We start from the raw sequence: 19,302 nt of genomic DNA on the forward strand, positions 1-19,302 counted from the left end.
TAGTTGTATTTATGAATTTTTATTTTTATTTTTATTGATAGGACCAGTTATAGATGTAATTTTTTATAAGTATTTATATAAATGTAGGACATACGCGGGCAGACTGAAAATCAGCGCTATTCGGGTGTTAGCCCACAGCATGGCTGAGTCTGTTCCGATTGCCTAATATGTGTTTACTTTTTAAGTTAAGATAGTCTTAGTTTTTGTTGGCAATAAAGCTTTTTTTCTTTCTTTCTTTCTTTCTTTCTTGATGGAATATTAATTTACTACTCGTCAATAGATTATTTTTCACCTTGTTTATGAAACTACTCAATATATTGAACGAGTTTATGAACCGATCTTTTAGCACGATTGAATAAAGGAGAAACATACAAAAGTCCTTCTAATATTAAGCTGATCGTAGATATTTTTATGAGAGGCAAGCTCGAGTTAGGGTAATTTATACGATGGGTGGAAACGAAGCTAAACTAATTTTGGCAGAAAGAAATATGGAAATTACTTATGAGATTAAATAGAAGGAAGAAGTAAAATATGGAATGCTAATGTCTGCGTTATCTGTGTAAAGGTTAGAATTTCTTCGGTAGTCGATTTTTTTCTTTAGAAAAAATGATGAGACTAAACACGAAAAATATACAACTGATCTTTGATTTGTGTAATTAAAAGTTAAAATTACAAACACAATGGAATCAAGCTTGTAGACAACAGTTCGCGAAAAGTTTCCGTAAATCCTGTTTAGTTCAATTATCATAGCCATCTCGGTAAGCTTGAAGGGAAAGCAGGCCGCATGCGTGAAGCACTCGACTGTACAGAGAATTCAGTGCCGAGGAAGATACCGTAGAGAAGGCACGTCGTTGTGCCAAAATAATGCTCTTTTACGCGATCGGGACATTAACTGTGCAGGCGTTACGGCACCTTAAGTGAGCGAGTGAACTTTTTGTGCGTCTAACTAGCTACCGATGTGTTTTATCGAACCAATTTGTAAAGTGACCGTATTTTAAGCGTGGAGGTTGAAACGAAAATTTGACATTTTTAACATCGTACTCATTTAAAGATGCTTACAGCTTTAGTTGATAATGAAAGTAGCAGCGTTTCCGGACGTTTCTTATTAGAAACTTTTTAAAAAATTCAAAAAATAAAAGATTTTTTTGATACTGAATATATTTTTTTTAAAGTTAAGCACAGACAGACATGAGTCTCATGCATATTTCATGTGTTCTACTTGACAAAATAAACAAGTCCCTTCGTATAACGAGATGGCAGCGAATTAATTATCTCGGTTTTTGTTGAATTTGTTTTCATTGAATGAAGCAGGAAGTTATTTCACCTCCGCCATTATGAATGACAGACATACATACATTTTAACACACGTTCGAGTTATTTGATTAATAATACGTAGATTAAATTAAGGCTTGCTTTTCAAATATGAAAGCTCGTTATATTTTCAAGCTTTTCGAATCTTCTTTGCATCAAATGCGGTCTAATTTTGTTTGTATTAGATTGAGAAAGATAATTAATTTATATTTCTTAAAAATAATAATAAAATTAATAAGAGCAAACTCTTGTCATACTCTTAAATTATTCTGTATAATATTAAGTTCACCAAGTTTCTGTTCATCTTCAAACTATGAAAAATAAATAATGTTTAAGTATTAATAAATATAATTCAGAAATATAATAATTAATATAATTTGAATATAATATTATCTATTACCAATTTCAAGGACTCTACTTATTCTCGTAGGAGGTCTGTGTCCGGACTGTTGTTGGAACAAATTTGGGTGATAACATCGTGATGATGATTAATTATTAATCAATTTACTACACTTATCAGAATACTACACATAGATACATTGACTATTGAATATCCAGACAACAATTATAAAATACAATATTAAAACTTGCGTTCACAGCATAGGGCGTTACTCTGAAAATAAAAATTAAGAGGTTTATTTTATAACGTATCTTCTCTAGAAATAAAAATAAGTTTAATATCGTATAGGGATTGCATTTAAGTTTTTTCAATCAATGTTTTAAAAATATTATAAATGCGAAAGTTGTGCACCAGTCTTGTATCACGATTTTCGACCGCACTAAACTTCGAAAGTAATTAACCGATCTTGATTAAATTTCGTAAACTTTAGTTTCATAAAGGATTTTATCTTGATTAAAAATTATACCTATCGCAAAAAATCTCATGTGGTATAAAGTTTTCCTAACTATAAAATAGTAACTAGTTGTGCCCCGCAATTTTACCCACATTCCGATCCTATTGGTAACGTGATGATATATAGCTTAATTCTTTCCTCGATAAATGGACTATCTAACATTGAAATTATTTTTTAAATCGGATCCGTAGTCTCTGATATTAGCGCATTCAATCAAACATACAAACAAATTCTTATATTGTCAGGATATTCATTAGTAAATAGTAAATACTGATACTACATTTTCTTTGGAATATCCTTGGCATTTACATAACAAACAAACAGCTTTATAATATGAGTAGGTATAGATATAAAGCTACGTCAAACTATATAACAATAACACATGAGAGTTAGGAACCGAAATAGTTAGTCTCGTTTTGCAAAAGGTCACAAAGCTTACACTTTGAGCGGCTGTCTAGTTATTCGCTGTGGCCTTGCACTTATGACGTCATTCACAATGTATTTATGTCTGCCGATATTGCACCGAAATATTGCATCACTCTTTATTGAATACTTGTTGACGCCTACATGTTGATACCGCCACTGGTTATATGAGATTTTTACGGGAACCTATTCACTATTGTTTTATAAAAGTTCCAATTGGGTAGGGTATAGGCACCCAAAAGTATCCTAAGATAATAGGTACCTACTTTTTACAACATTATAATAATTATGTTTGGCAACGAAAGCTCTATCAAAATCGTGGTCTAACAGTTGCGGAGAAAATTATACCATTTATTTATTCCGTTTTGAAAGTTCATCTTCAATTATGATATGATTATATAGGTAATATGATAGTATTACTATATTATATTTAAGCGATGGTTTGCAGATTATTATTTATTGCAATATTGTATTTTATATGTAGAGCTGAATTGTAATTTACATAACGAAAGCTAACAGTAAGTGCTTAAATATTTTTCCGGCCTTTTTTTAGTCATAAATAATACAAAGAACAAAAAGTTTTCCCCATTACTAAAACTTAAAAGTTTATCGTATTTGCATACTTTGTATCTACTTAATATGGAAATTTAAAACTTCGCACATGGTTTATTAATTTTGAATAAACCCCTCAGCGATTATCTATACATATAATAAAATCGTAGGAAAGTCAAAACTGTACATTGAATATTTTTTTAAAAGAATACATAATCCATGATCTATAATCGATATAGAAGCCAAAAACATAGTTTTTAGAATTTTTGTCTGTTTGTCTGTTTGTCTGTTTGTCTGTTTGTCTGTATGTTTGTCCAGGCTAATCTCGAAAAGTACTGCATAGATTGACTTCAAATTTTGCATGAATATTACTAACAGGTCGGGTGAGGCTTTTTTAAACATATTATCATGCTATCACCTCCGGGGGAGGAGCTGTGAACCTTTTTTTTTCTTACGTATTCCGTGTATTACGACAGCGTACAATCTAAAGACTCATGTTTAAATGTTGGTTTCGGGTAAGCCATGCTATTATCTAGCTTTACACAATAAAAACTATGTCATTTACGTAATTTGGGCAGAGAATCAGTTTAATGAATTTATTAGTATACAAATTTGAAACAGCGCCATCTATGAGATTTCGTAAAAATCAAATCAATTTACATGTTAACACTACTGAACACAATGTTAAAAATTAGTAATTTAAATATAATTATGTTATTTATTTATTTAACTCTTTAACCCATATCTTCCCTTCCCTATAAGGTGCGCTTATAATTCGTGTGAATATACTACATTTTTAAAAGTGAGGGTAGATGTTTATTATTTTAAGTCAAACTAGACACCATTTCAGTTAATCTAATATTGATTGTGTTCATTGGTTACATTTTTAAAAATCTTCGTGTTTTAAAAATTCGATAACGAGGCGGGACTCGAACCAGCATTCTTTAGTGGTCGAATTTTATCTATTCTTTATATTACAAAAAGGTTAGTTCGTTGATAATTATTATTCCTTCATCATTTACATGTTGTAAGTAAAAATATACTTTGACTGTTAATACTTTTGTTCAGTATTTACCTGTATGATTATTGCTTGGTAATTAATATATTTTCATGTCGTATACCTAATTAAAAACATAAGTTTGATGTGAAACTAGCTGGATTTATTTTTACACACTCACAGTCTTATATTTTGTGTTAATGTTAAAATAGTATTTATAGTGTAAATCATAATATTTTTTCACAATTAAAAATATTTCCTTTTTTTGATGGTGTTGGCATCGAATTAAACCGCGCTGTCGTTTCGTTCACAAAAAGTGAAGTTATGAGGACCGAATATGTAGCCGCCTCAACTTACGGAAACGAGAGTAACCTGCGTTGTCTGTTAGTTATTGTATAGTCGAATTTAACGTTACATGGAAATTGGCATCTAATTATATGAATAATACTTATATTAAATCTGTAGAGGTCAATTCTGTACATGAAATATATTTCCTAAATAACTATCACGAGGTGATTAGGCATCGACACTGACGCCAAAAATTTTTGTCCGTCTGTCTGTCTGTATAACCGTTATAGAAACAAAAACTACTCGACGGATTTAAACGAAACTTGGTACAATTATTAGTATGAAAGAAATGTTCTCCATATTATATAAAAAATATCTCCCGACATCATAATTAATGTCTATCTTTTATGGTTGAGCTTAGGAGTTCAAAGCTTTCTGATTATATTTGTCTACTAGCTGTGCCCGCGACTTCGTCCGCGTGGAATAGTGACTATGGGACCTATGACCATGGGCTCAGGGTGGGGCAACAATAATTGTTTTTATTTTCATGCTTCCACTCCCACGCCCACTCCCAGGCCCACGCCAACGCCCACGCCCACTCCCCTTCACAATTGGTACCTACCAGATCAAAGCCAGGGTAAGCGCCCCACCCAGCCCCACCGTGGCTACGCCCATGCTGAATTACTACTTAACATACAATTATTGAGTAAATACGTACTACCATAAATAATTAAAAGAATTGTTATTAAAATTTCTTACTAAACTGAGCTAAAAAACTTACGTACCAACTTATTAAAGAAAATCAAGAAATGAAATGCCTAACCTATACCAAATAGTTACTACATAATATTGTAATTAAAAATTATGATTAGTATATAATATCGAAAATCAAAAAAGAAATGCCTAACTAATTCTACGTAAAATTTCTTTTAAATTATGTCATATTATTTTTTAGGAACCAGGGGGGGAGAGGAGCAAATTCTATTTCCTTCCTTTCTTAAATGGATGTTTTTAATAATGTATGGTGTAGCCACTGATCAGCTTAATCGATACTCAATTTTTATCAAATCCAGCAACAAATCCAAATTAGATGTTTCCTGTCTCACGCACGTAACTAAAGGCTGAAGAGAGAGAGAGGGAGCATGTAACTTAACCGTTTAGACGAAGAAAAGTGTATAGAAAAAGGAATAAATAATTTCATAAACTTCCCAACGATCTTTAAAAATAAATTATTATATCATTTTTTTCATTCCCACTTTTACCCCTATGTAGGTATAATAAGTGGATGAACCGATTTCGATACAATTTATCTAAGAACCAGCGTCGGAAAATATGCTGCCTAACAAAAAAAAGCCGCATCTAATTCGGTTTACCTGTTAGCCAGCTACGGTGCCATAGACAGACACACACACACACACAGAAATACATAGCAGTCAAACACATAACACCCGTCTTTTTGCGTCGGGGGTTAAAAATATAATACGACATAATTTAAAGGACATTTTGTGTGGAAAATTTACCTATTAGAAGTGACCATAATGTTAATTTGACCCCGCCCCCCCTACTACCTCAGCTTACCCCCAAACCCTTGGGGAATTTTGATATGATCATCTGGACATGTAAAGGAATAACTGTAGCGTATAACAGATAAATTACGTTTTATCGTACACTGTACAATGTACCGCCGAATGCCTTAGCAAAAATGTTCGCCGTGATTACTTATAAATTGTCATAACTTTTTTATTTATGAACTGATTGACATGAAATAAACACTAACTGTTAAATGAAGATTACCACAATACATTAGTGAAAACCGCATCTAAATCGGATAAGCCGTTTCTGAGATTAGCGTGCACAAACATACAGACAAACAGACAAAAAAATTTTAACTACAGTTTTGGGTTCAAGATCGATTTAATAATAACACCTGCTAATTTTTTTCTACATATTTTCATTGTACAGACATCGCTTTTCCACAATTTTATTATATGTATTGATGATGATGATGATTGATGATTATAACACTCTCAGTCCGTTTTAACTTAATTTTTATTTACTCGCATCAGTGCCACCTAAAAAATCTTTATATCGAAATTCGAGCAAAGCTAAGAAAATGAGAAATAAGAGTTCTCAAGGATCGTTAGAGGTAAGAGGCTTACTATTGACCGAAAACAACATATTGTGTTATGCCGAGAACCTGAAACCGCTTCACAACGAGAATTGCGGCTCACAGCTGACCGCGAACGGCATGTACTATCCTGTGAGACCGAAACCTTCACTGAGAGGGTATAACGTCTCACAGCTGATCGCAAATGGCATATTTTATCTCGATAATCTGAAACTTTTATTCAATATGAAGACCGATTGACAAATGATAGGGTGCACCATAATATTATTCGATCTCTTGAAGATGAACATGAGCATAAGCAATGTAGAGTAGGGACGCGAATATTACCATTATTTGAGACAAGATTATTTGAGACAAGTACGATTAATAAGTTTGTTTAATGAAAGATTAAGAATTGAAACTATTTGGTCTCTTGAAACGGACGAATAGCGAGAGGCCCGTCTTACTGTAGACAGATTTCGACAGTCTTAATGACTTAAGAGGTAAACATAGAAGATCAATCTACGAATTTGGTGGTGTGGTCCGACAAATATAAAAGTGGGTTTGCTTATAACCTCACAATGGATTACAGATCATCTTCTGTATAGGCGATATTAACGTAGTATGTTCTTTTTGTAATGCTTTAAAGAGGAGTAAGGAGTCGGCTTTCGTTTGAAGATACACCAGAACCTTTGAAATCACTACTTTTAGAGGAACATGTGCAATCTAAACAGTTCTTAGACAATATTCGCTCTTATAGTAGTGCGTTTTAAATGATCCTTTGGTGCTCAACAATTATCAGAGGATCCTTTCATGCTTACTTTTAAGATACAAGGTCAAGTTTATCATTTGATAGGATCCCTTTTGCCTGAAGGCCAACCTAAGTTTCTTCAAATATATTTTGTATTCGACTACAACGAATAGTCGAATACAAGAAATCAATATTTCTCGAATTTAAAATATTACAATTTTTCCTACAGTAGGGCGACGAATGTATTTTCGCATAGTAACGGAGGGGAACTCGCGGGGGGTCAAGTGATGCGGGCCACGTACCACAAACATGCTTAGTTTGTTGTACCGAGCGCGAAAGAAAGTCATCGTGTTTTTAGTAAAATTACTATGTAAACTAACGTAATTTAATACTTAGGTACATATTATATAATGATGCGCTCAAACTGTTAATCTACATTTAATTTAGATTATTATTTGAATTACTAAGTAATGTAGAATTTAAATCAAATTCATGTTTTCCTCAGATTTTCGATGTCCTCCGATTTTAAGATTTTCTTATCAGAGTATTAAATTTTAATGTAGTTTATTTTTATAAGAGACAATTAAGAACATTCAAAAATAAAGTGTCACGTATTTTTTTTAAACGACGAATGACGAAAAACGACGTAATCGCGGACGAAGTCGCGGGCAACAGCTAGTGTTTTATAAACGTTGAACAATACTTTAATCTACAATGAATACCTATTACCTATATCAAAACAAATTAATAGAGAATGTTCTTGTCACGACAAATAGATGATTGGGCGTGGATAATATTTGAAAATTTTAGTTTCAATTTTAGTATTGGCTCTACTTTTTTAATTTCTTACAATAAAATAGTCAGCAAGATACGTTACATGAATAAATCCACGGGCCAAACTAGTTACATTAAGTATTCGTTAAAATAAAACGCATTGAGAACCTTTAGGGTGCTATTGGTATGTTCGTATATTACGTCTTTAAGCTATGACTGCTGATCTATAAGTTAAAAAGTAACAACATGTTTTAACAGACATGACCTAAAAACAACCTAGATTTTCAATTCATATCGCATTTTTATGTATGTAAATTAACAGCCACGCAGTTTCAACTGATTGACTTCATTCTTTTTTTGATGATGAAGTCCGTTTGATTCCCTTTTGAAATTAACAATGTTGGGGTTCGTATAACGAATCCTTGCCTAACTGACTATTGCTAATAGTCGCGTATTTTGTTTCTGAAATGGAAAAATTAAATTCTGTAATACCTACCTACCTATAATCTTTTTTGTTTTCAAGATTTTGAATAAAAGACAACTTACGCTTATATATAAAGATCGTTTTATAAGTTTAATAATAAAAGCATTAAGAAAATAAAATGCAGGAATACTTTTTGACAGCCCAAAATTCTCTAAGTAATCGTAAACTAATGTTCCCATACTTCCTTCTTAGTCAATGCCTTTCCGTATGTGCATTTGTTGTAAAAATAAGAATTAAAAAAATATTCAAATTTATTCACATAAACCGTAACAAAAAAACCTGCCCATACCTATTTTACATACAAAATTTCAGCATTTCTCGCGTAAAATCAAACACAATAAAAAACACTTTTTACTACCTTTGGGTCGTAATCCATCACTCAATGTTTCTAAAACAGACAAGGTCTGTGATACGTTTCAGTAATAGAGTTTGTGGTTTTGACTATCAAGTTGCGGTCGATTGATTTCAGAATACGTATTTTCATTATCGTATGTTCATCTAATTATAGGGATATCTCATTTTGTGTCTGATTGAGATATTAATGCAATTTTGCACACTACACCTTTTTAGTAGTTTTTTTAAGGAGCTTGTTATGGAAAGCAGACGTTAGTGAGTTATAATAAAATTAATTTAATTAAACTATGTAAATAACGGTGTAATAATACTTCTATTATTACAATTGCAACTGCTTCAGTTGCTTACAATGTTACTACTATAGCAGAACTTTTCATGACTCTGAATATGAAGAAGATCTTGGTCCTTTCACAAAGAACTAAAAAAGATTAAACAATATCAGATTTTTATTCCGATAGATAATGTATATTGTTGTTAAACAATACATATTAGAAGCAAACAAAGCAATTATAATTAAAATAAATTTGATATCTAATATTTACCTTAAAGGTAAAATAGCAATTGTGCGGACGATTAAATATGTTACACGTGTTCATAATTATAAAATCATAATTCATGTTTATTTCCTTCTTTATATTTTACTAGATTTCCGCCCGCGGCTTCGCCCGCGTTTTCAAAGAAAAACTCGCATAGTTCGCGTTCCCGTGGGATTTCCGCGATAAAACCTATCCTATGTGTCAATTTAAGTTACCCTCTATATGTGTGCTAAATTTCATTGTAATCAGTTCAGTAGTATTTGCGTGAAACAGTAACAAACAAACACACACACTCAAACATCCTCACAAACTTTCGCATTTATTATAAACTAGCTTTCCGCCCGCGGCTTCGCCCACATTTTCTAAGAAAAACCCGCATAATTCCCGTTCCCGTGGGATTTCCGGGATAAAACCTATCCTATGTGTTAATCCAAGTTACCTTCTATATGTGTACTAAATTTCATTGTAATCGGTTCAGTAGTTTTTACGTGAAAGAGTAACAAACATCCATACATACAAACTTTCGCCTTTATAATAGTAGTAGGATATTAGTAGGATTAACAAAAAAGATATAAGTATAAAGTTCATTCTGGACATTGTATAAAACAGAAATAACCTTTTACATTTTAAACATGCTGTCTGTCTGTTTGACCATCTGAATCTTTTGAACCGTAACATTAAATACAAAGCTATTATTCGAGCTGCAATTCAACTGCAATTCGATAGCTGTTTATTCAAGACGTGTTCGCAAGACAAGAGAGTCTTATTTTTTTTTAATATATTATAATATTCGCCTTCACCTCACACTTGGTTGTTGTTTATTTTAAAACAACGTCAAAAAAGGCTCCCAGTTTGACTGCATTTTTGGGCGTTGGTAAACCCATAACTTTCGACTGGGTGAACCGATTTTGAAGATTCTTTTTTTTTAATTTCAAGCTGGCCTGTCCTTTATTCTATCCCATTTAAATTTGGTCTAGTTCTGACCATGTAAAGTGATTTACTTTCATTGATATACTTATATGGCAACCTATTAAATATAAAGTGAGACTAATAATTTACGTCAAAAACAAAACAGAATATAAAATGTCATAAAATGATTATTCTAGTTTATTCTACTAACAATCCATTAAGAATGAAGCAATGAACATGAAACGTTTGACGATGTTAAACAAGTTAAAACAATACAACTACGTACACAGTACCTAATTTCGCGAGCAATCATATATTCTGGTCTTTGTATCTAATTGTTTCAAATGGTTCATACATTCTTCATATGAAAATAAGCTCATGTTCAATAAAAATATATTACTTACCGAAGTTATGGTACCTTTTCCTCGTTAATTAATGTATAGAAAAACTTTAAAAATTCTTTGAAACCGGAAAATCATTTAAAATTGACCCTGCCAACCAATAAAATAAAAAGGAAAAACGCTAAAAATTGCATAAATATTTTAGGAGTTATTTGAACTTTGAAGTTATTGTTTGGTCTAACTGTTATGTGTGCACCAGTCTACCATACAAAAGAGAGATTTTACCGGTTGGGTTAAAAATTGTTTTGAACTAAAAACTAAGCAAAAAACGTTATCGATTTGTTAGAATTCTCATAATGTTTACTAAATGAATATTTTCAGCAAAACTTCAAAAACGAAATTAAAGATATAAGCATAAGAAGAAAAAGTATGGATTTAAGTGCTTTAATCCGAAAAATGTGGAGATAAACAGACAGGAAATGAATATTGTAAGTAGGCAGGCGAAAGAGATTTCCTGCTAAAAGATTCTTCCTTACGCAACGATTATTAATGTCCCGTTTCAATTTGTACGATTCGCGGTATTAAAAATACCTCAGTTTGAAATATACTATGGGCAAAATACGGATAGTCACGTCGCAATATTTTCGGGTTATAATTCGTTACCCAAGGAGAATTTCGTCGATCATTTGTAACAAATTGATATTTTTCATGAGTCCTTCAGTGAAAGAACTGCCATTTATATCGCGGGGCTGCAATTTATGGCCTCCATTTATCATTTTATCGAGTCACCCACGTCATATGTAGCATGGTCGACTACTTAAGTGGAATAAATCCTAATTGAATACGACCAGTCAATTTTGGAGGCTGTTCATCAGATTATGACAGCTGTAGGTACATCGTCTAAACTGTGTGTGAATTTAATTTATTTATACACGCACAATTAAATATAAGCCACTTAGATTACATACAGTTTTCTATTATTTAAACGAACAAAATCATTGTTATGTGCATAATGCATATTATTATATTTAGAGCATAGTGCAAGGAATTAAAATGCTGTCAAATAAATAAATTATTTTAATACTTTCATTTCAAATAAATATAAGTACTAATCATTCTCGTGAAAATAAAATATAATAAATTATTAATATAATATTTCAACTACAAATATTCAATATGACATGGAGGAGAAATAAAATATAAACTATAAAGTTTTATTGAATTCCTCAATTTTTTATACTTTTTCGATTTTTCAATCTAAACTCGTAGATTAAAAGTTAGACGGATCACGGAAGTACATACTTTAACGACATTTGAAGCGGGTATTATATTATAATTTAAGTGTTCTTTAAAAATCAGAAGCTTCCAAAACATTATTTCATCAATATTCAATATGAAAATGCTATCTGTAAATAAGAATACTGAAGATATTTGGAGGAACACCTTCTTAACCGATTTGGCACGCAGATAAATTAAAACATAATATTAAAGACTTAGCACTTATTACTACGCAAACAAAGTATATTTACGTATCGTACATACCTACAATCTACATATTAATATTATGATTCAAATTAATTCATGAAATAAAATGTTGGTAATCTCTGAAAAATAAGCGTTTTATAGTTAAAGTTATGTCTGTTACATCTCAACCGCGAGTTACACTCAATTAAAACTGATCCATTTTTTTGCAATTTGGCAGTGGAAACGTAATAAAAACCATTCCATCTTAACCTTGTTAGTAATTTAACACCAACATCCTATAAGACGACCTCATTATTTATTTTTAAAACCAAATCTTTAAGTAAACCAACCCAGTTATTATGTTACAAGTCAAGAAAGAAATTCCACAATAACTTTCCAGGGTGGAATATAAATATTACGAGTATGTAAAAACGACAAGCTATTTTCATATCTGTACCGCAACGCTCATTTCCAAGTAAACTGTGTCATTTTTCCTGTTTTTCTTCCATTTTGACTCATTCTTTAGATGCTTCAGAACTTTTCATGTCCATTGTTAAAGTGCTAATGTTTGATATTCATTGTTTACGTATAGCGTCGTAATTAGAGTTGAATGAAAAGATTCATGAGCGCAACAAATCTTAAGATTTTGCGCTTCTTTTGTTGTAACAAGAAAATAGGAGGATAATGTCGGTTGCTCGTGGATATGACTATGAGAACATTGAAGTTTAGTGTAGAGTGTAAGTGGGAGTGAAGTGATATGGTGTTGAGTGTCACAGCATGACCACGTGGATGGCGCTGTTCGGGCTTGTATGGCTGCTGCGTGTGCGCGGCTCGCTCTGCGGGTGCTCGGCGTGCAAGCGCGCCAGGCTGGACACGCCTGAAGCCCAAGCCTCGCGCGCGCCCAGCCCAGACGACCGGGCGGCGTTTGACGTCATCGCTCTGCAACACTACACCCGTGACGCCACGGTACAAACAGATTTCGAGGATGAGGAAGTCGAAGATCTCGATAAGATCGAGTTACAAATCACGGAAGAATGTAAGTGTGCTATTTGTTGTAGATACAATATTGTATGACCGCGCCTATAAATAAAAATAAGTTAGTTCCTGATACGTTTGATAGGAAGGAAGTTATATCATGCGGTCATAAATAAAGAATTGAAGGTTCCAAACAATACTACCCACGATAATTGTGATAAGGCATACATGTTATTTATACACACATGGTTTATTTCCTTATGATATGACCCAGAAATGTCATGAAATCAAGTTTTTGAAATTGCGCGTGGTCGTGACGAGTCATAACTCATTGCGTGACAAGTACGTATGTGTCATTCAATTCAATCAATAAATAAATCTATAAAAATGATCTAAAACAATCAAGAAAGTAATTAAGTAAATATTGAAATGAACCCAACAAAAGGTGCTTTATATTAATATAGAGTTAGTGCTCAATATCGATCTAGACACAAAAAATAATAATGAATTGGGTTGCCTAAACCAGATCAGTCTCCTTGATACGGCTGACCTTTAGTATTTCTATTAGCGTATAGGTGATATCGTTATAATAAGTATTAATTGTTTATATAATTCAACATTTAACAATTGAATGCTTTTTATTGCCACCACTTATTATCTAATAAAATGAAACTGAAAACTCACGCTTTATTCTTTATTTATTTATATATAGATTCTAACATCAAATCTGAGCATCAAATATATACTGTGTTGAATTCGTATTGACCGAAAACAAACGAGAATTACCTTTCAATAATTACACATATGTAATTCATGGATGGATTCACCTAACCTATTGAAAATCAGTGAATCAAAAGGGTATTGTAAGTTATCTATATCTCAATCAAAACGTCCGATCTACCTCATATATAAATAGGTTTAATACGGATGTTTATTACTCAATCACGACATACCTAACACGGATTTATATAATTGTCCCTCTTATTGCTCGATAACTTGATATTTATCTTTTTTGAACGTAGTATAGTCACAGGTATTGTTCAGATCAGGCGATTAAAAGTTTTAACACCTAAAAATTATCTAATTACCTACTGGATAATAAAAATAATAAATGAGGTAATTTGTAGAAAGCAAAAATTAGCAAGAAATTTGATTTATTATAATAATTATCAATTTTATAGTGTAATTACTTTTATTAATCATTATGCTCTTTCATGAAGATATAGGATCCTTAATATAAATATTAATAAAATTTAAATTAATTGCTTAATAAAAGAACTCTAAACTATATTTCTTAAAATTATTATTATCTGCTTATAACTCGACTCGTTATGTCTAATTAATTAAGGTTTTTCATCCTCTACAAAATATAGGGCTTCTAAGGCACGTAATTGATCCCGCTAGTCGACTCTTTGATAGCAATTGTGGCCGGCAACTCGAATGTCGTCACCCTATTAAGTCCCAGGGCTGCTCTCAGCTAGTTTTAACTAGTTCGCAATACTACGATTTGTTAGTTAAGTAGTTTTTTGCAGGTAACTATAAATTATAGAGAGATTCATTATGAAAGTGTAATTTATAATAAATATAAAGTTGTAATTTAGAATATAAAGCGTGTTATAAAATTTATTTAATCAAAAGAAAGAAAGTAATATGTAGAGGCAAAACTTTATCTGCAAATGCACGTTTAATTTGACTTTACATTGATACCATTTTAATTTATAATCTTATTCTTATGGCCTATAAAAGAGCAAATCAACACATTCCCATTGAACATTAATACCTATAATCCATGCATAGCTGTTAAAATCTCGTTTCATCATATCTGTCTAGTTTAAAAATATTATTATCACTGTTACTACGGTAGGGATGAGAAATAATTAAAAATGGCGGAAGTAAAAGAAAGCTATAAAAAGTTCGACTACGATTACGCGCAATAACAGGAAAAAAAATTGCAAGAGAAGTTCCTTTATTTTCAGTTCGCGAACTGTAAAGTTAATTCCTTTTTAAACTTTTCTCTGGGAGGGAGTGTAATTATGTTGCGTCTAATCTTATTTCTTATTATGAACTATCTTGGAGACTGTTTTGTTTTGCTCAAATCATTATATTCTTAGGGATTTTAAATTCAACGAAGAAAGGTTTTATTCCTTACAAAATGATTTTATATGTCTACCTTCAACAATAAAATAATAATCGACTCAAAATGATAATTAACACAACTAAGCACAACCAAAAACGACCGTTACGTCCGAGAGCCCAAAGCAAAGTGTGTCAAATCAGCTGTTCAACTCATTTTTATAACCACCCCCTCGGTTTGGGTTGCCAGTTGGGAATTAATTTATAACAATATAATATTACTAGCTGTGCTCCACGGTTTTACCCGCAGTGCTCCCCTCCTGTTGGTCTTAGTGAGACGATATATTATAGCCTATAGCCTTCCTCGATAAATGGACTATCTAACACCGAAAGAATTTTTCAAATCGGACCACTAGTTTCCGAGATTAGCGCGTTCAAACAAAAAACTAACAAACACACAGCTTTATAATATTAGTATAGATCATAATTTATGTCTACTACTTCATCTGTTTCATTTTATATTACGTATTTGGTTTAAAAGGCTTTCAAATTTTCGTTATTAGAATATTTCTATGTATTTACTACTTGCGGTTCGCTCCGGCTTCACCCGTATTACACAATAAGTAAATAGTATTCAAGGATTACTTACCTATACAATGGTAAAAGATTTTTTTTAATCGATCAAATAGTTCCTGAGATTAGCGTGTTCAAACAAACGAACTTTCAGAGCTATAAAGAAGGATATATTTAAAACTATTCAAAACAAGTCCAACATAATATTTTGATGCCATTCTTTAAGAATGTAGGTATAACTGTTATTATAATATTATTTATTCGTACCATTATTCAAAATGTGCAATGTTCGTATCCATTGAAGTTACGTAGTCAAATCAGGTGTAGGTATGTGAATAAATTTCAGAAGCGCTACTCTCTGCAATGTTTATGAAATAAGTTCAGTTTCTAGCAATAAAATGAATGTATTGGTTTCTAAATATTATAAACAATAGTAACTTTATCTGTATAGCTCGTATAAAATCATTTTAATTGTGACATACATATTTAAATGATAAAGGGGCGTTTTTTTACGTATAATTTTTTATACTTTGCTATTCAATTTATATTATTTTCAATTTATTTGTATTGCTTGAATAAAATCTATATTTTATGGGGTGTTTAACATATCCATTCTGCTTCTTAAAAACTATCAGTAAGTTAACTTTTCCTAAATGAAATGCAAATTTGTGTAATGCATGTAAATTGTAAGTGCATACTGAGCGTTTGTCACCGTTTTATTTGACTTTAGATTTAAATTTCTAAAGAATAAGGTCTAATTTTCAAGTAGAAAACGATCACATATTTTACTGTTTTAAAAAATAAACGCCATCCCTTTGTCTTGAATAAAATTTAAATCGCGATTCTTGTTTGTAAAAAAATACTAAAAGCTGTTAGTCTTTGTTTGCTATCTACACTAATATTATAAAGAGGAAAACTTTGTTTGTTTGTTTGTTTGTTATGAATAGGCTCATAAACTACTGGACCGATTTTAAAAATTCTTTCACCATTCGAAAGCTACATTATCCACGAGTAACACAGGCTAGGTTTTATCCCGGAAATCCCACGGGAACGGGAACTATGCGGGTTTTTCTTTGAAAACGCGGGCGAAGCCGCAGGCGGAAAGCTAGTATTTTATAAACAGAATCTGATTAACGCTGCTTCTATGAATTTTCACCGTTCTCAATAATAATTATGGCCATAAAATTTAATACAAATTGTGCTAAAAATGGCTATTTCTCTGTATCCTTAATTAATCTTTTTGGTTTTAAATAGGGATGTAACGATACCGATACCGATGCCGATATATCGGCCGATATATCGGCAAGCCGATATATCGGTATCGCCGATAATAAATCAACCGATACCGATATTTTTTTATTAAATTTTTTCTTTTCTTTTATGTTTTTGCATTGTATTCAATCATATTGTTTTATTTCTGTTTCTGTAATAGTGTTAAGGAAGAGCGGAACCTCCTGACACAAGACAAATTTTATTTGCTTACTAGGAGCGTTCCAATCACAAATTTGTTTATGTAAAGGAAAGAAATAAATAATTTTGATTTTTTTAAATTTTTAACGTGATAACGTTTTTAATATCGTTTAAGTCGGGTGACATGTTCATAAACTTGTGTCACACCAAAACCTCACGAGCGCGATCGCAGGTATAACGAGAGAGAGACGGACCGATCTCCCGTTTCATCTCGAGCGCTGCCACTGCATTATGTTATCACGTAAACATCTCGATCGTAAACCTACTTTACAAACAACCAATTTTTTTAATATCAAATAATTCAAAAACCCGCGCCCAATGAACGATGCGGGAGGCCGCCCGCGCGTGCGCACTTTGTTTTCTGAAAAAACTCTACCAATAGTAAACTTTTATTAGGTACTGATTGTATGTGTATTACTTAAAGTTTAACTGACTTCGTAAAATAATAATACTAAAATAAATGGTTTTGTTGTTTTTTGATGTGGCATTTTTATTTAAAAGAATACGATTAACAGTTGTCTCTGTTAAATGTTGGTAACTTTTTATGCATAATACACTACATATTTATTTTTCTACCAAGCCATCGATATCGGTATCGGTATCGGTATCGCCGATACATTACTACAAATATCGGTATCGGTATCGTATCGGCAAAATCATGTATCGTTACATCCCTAGTTTTAAATATAAAGTTCTATAGTAAAATAATTTTAAAATTTCCAAAAATTGCTTTAATTCAATTGTAATACAATGGTACCTAATCAGAAGAATTCGTAAAATAAGGTTGTAGTAGTTATAGCTTTTCGAACTTTCCATACGTATTGAACATAATATGGGTTCATTGCCTTATATTCCCAAAGTATACAAGGACTTCTTGATGTCAAGTTTTGATAGATAAATTACTTTTGGGAGTGAACTTGTCAAAACGAATTACTTGCTTTTTGACTACAAAGGTTTGGTGTCGTAATGTTTGAGAATGTTTTTAGATTCATAAATTATTATCGGATTTGTGTTATTTATAAGACAATTTAAAAGGTCGAACTCCAGTTAAAACTAATAGTAGGTAAAATATATTAAATTGAGCTAGAAAATAGTTTATGACTCCCGACTAAAAAATACGGATACAAAGTTGAAAATGATGAGAGATGTGTAATTTATTAAATATAAAGCGGAGTGCTTTATTCATACAATTATAGATAGGTAGGTACATACTTTATCATATTGTATGCAATATAAGTACTTATCGCACATTACTTTGAAAAAAAACCAATGATAATAATATAATGTTCCTTATGACTCTACTTCTTCTACTTCTACTTACATATATCTAATATGAACTCGTTAATTGAGTTTTAATACCGTCGCGTAGACTAAATAAAATACTTACAAAAAGGTGAAATATCATACTATAGCCAAGCATAAATCAATTTCTAAATACCTTTCAATACTTCAATAAAGTCTAATAATTGGATGTAATGAAATATTTATTTCATTCCCGATATTTTTTCCTGTTCTGTACTGAATAAAATATACTATTGACACAGGCGTCAAAATAATAACACTTCTCTTCGTCGGCGGTTAATAAAATGCGGAGAATATTTTTCCATTTGCGACTTCCAATTACATTAATTGAATTTTTATTACCACGGCAATGGTCGCGATAACTTACACTTAAGTTTGCACGATTCAAGTGTTGTAAATAAAGATTATTAGGTACGCCATCATATCACTTGGCTTATTTATTATTTAATTTTATCCACGTTGAATGCTGTCATGCAAACGAAACAAAGCAGCCAGTGATAATACGATTTAAAAGTACATTTATAATGATATTTGTGTTTCATTCTACCTACCTATGCATTCTACATAATAATATAGAATAATGTTATCTTAAAGTTGCTTTAATAACGAATTGGTTCTTGGTATTAATTTAGCAGCCAAAATATTTGCTACAGCTTTATGTAGTTTCGATTTTAAACCCTCACACAATGTTCCTGGAACTGTTACGTACGTTATTGGCACCGGCTAGAACATATGGCTGGTCAAAGCACGAAGAGTTTTCAGTA

At 31.8% G+C, this 19,302-nt stretch overlaps 1 protein-coding gene across 4 annotated transcripts in view; it reads left to right on the forward strand.

Moving 5' to 3' along the window:
* The first annotated feature begins 828 nt into the window (after positions 1 to 828).
* LOC149905111 (disks large homolog 1-like) overlaps positions 829 to 19,302 on the forward strand; it is a 39,589-nt gene continuing 21,115 nt past the window's right edge. For 2 of the 4 annotated variants that reach the window (XM_090106625.1, XM_090106628.1), the window contains exons 1-2: positions 829 to 1,006; positions 12,738 to 13,181. In XM_090106625.1, coding sequence (XP_089962751.1) covers positions 12,923 to 13,181 — 259 coding nt within the window. In that variant the 5' untranslated portion in view covers positions 829 to 1,006; positions 12,738 to 12,922. The remainder of the gene's footprint in view (positions 1,007 to 12,737; positions 13,182 to 19,302) is intronic. The other 2 variants (XM_090106626.1, XM_090106627.1) reach the window with 2 other exon arrangements.

This window comes from Colias eurytheme, chromosome 10, assembly GCF_061535395.1.
Source record: "Colias eurytheme isolate Ceu_HAF_F1 chromosome 10, ilColEury1 Martin Lab GWU primary, whole genome shotgun sequence".
NCBI lineage: Eukaryota > Metazoa > Arthropoda > Insecta > Lepidoptera > Pieridae > Colias > Colias eurytheme.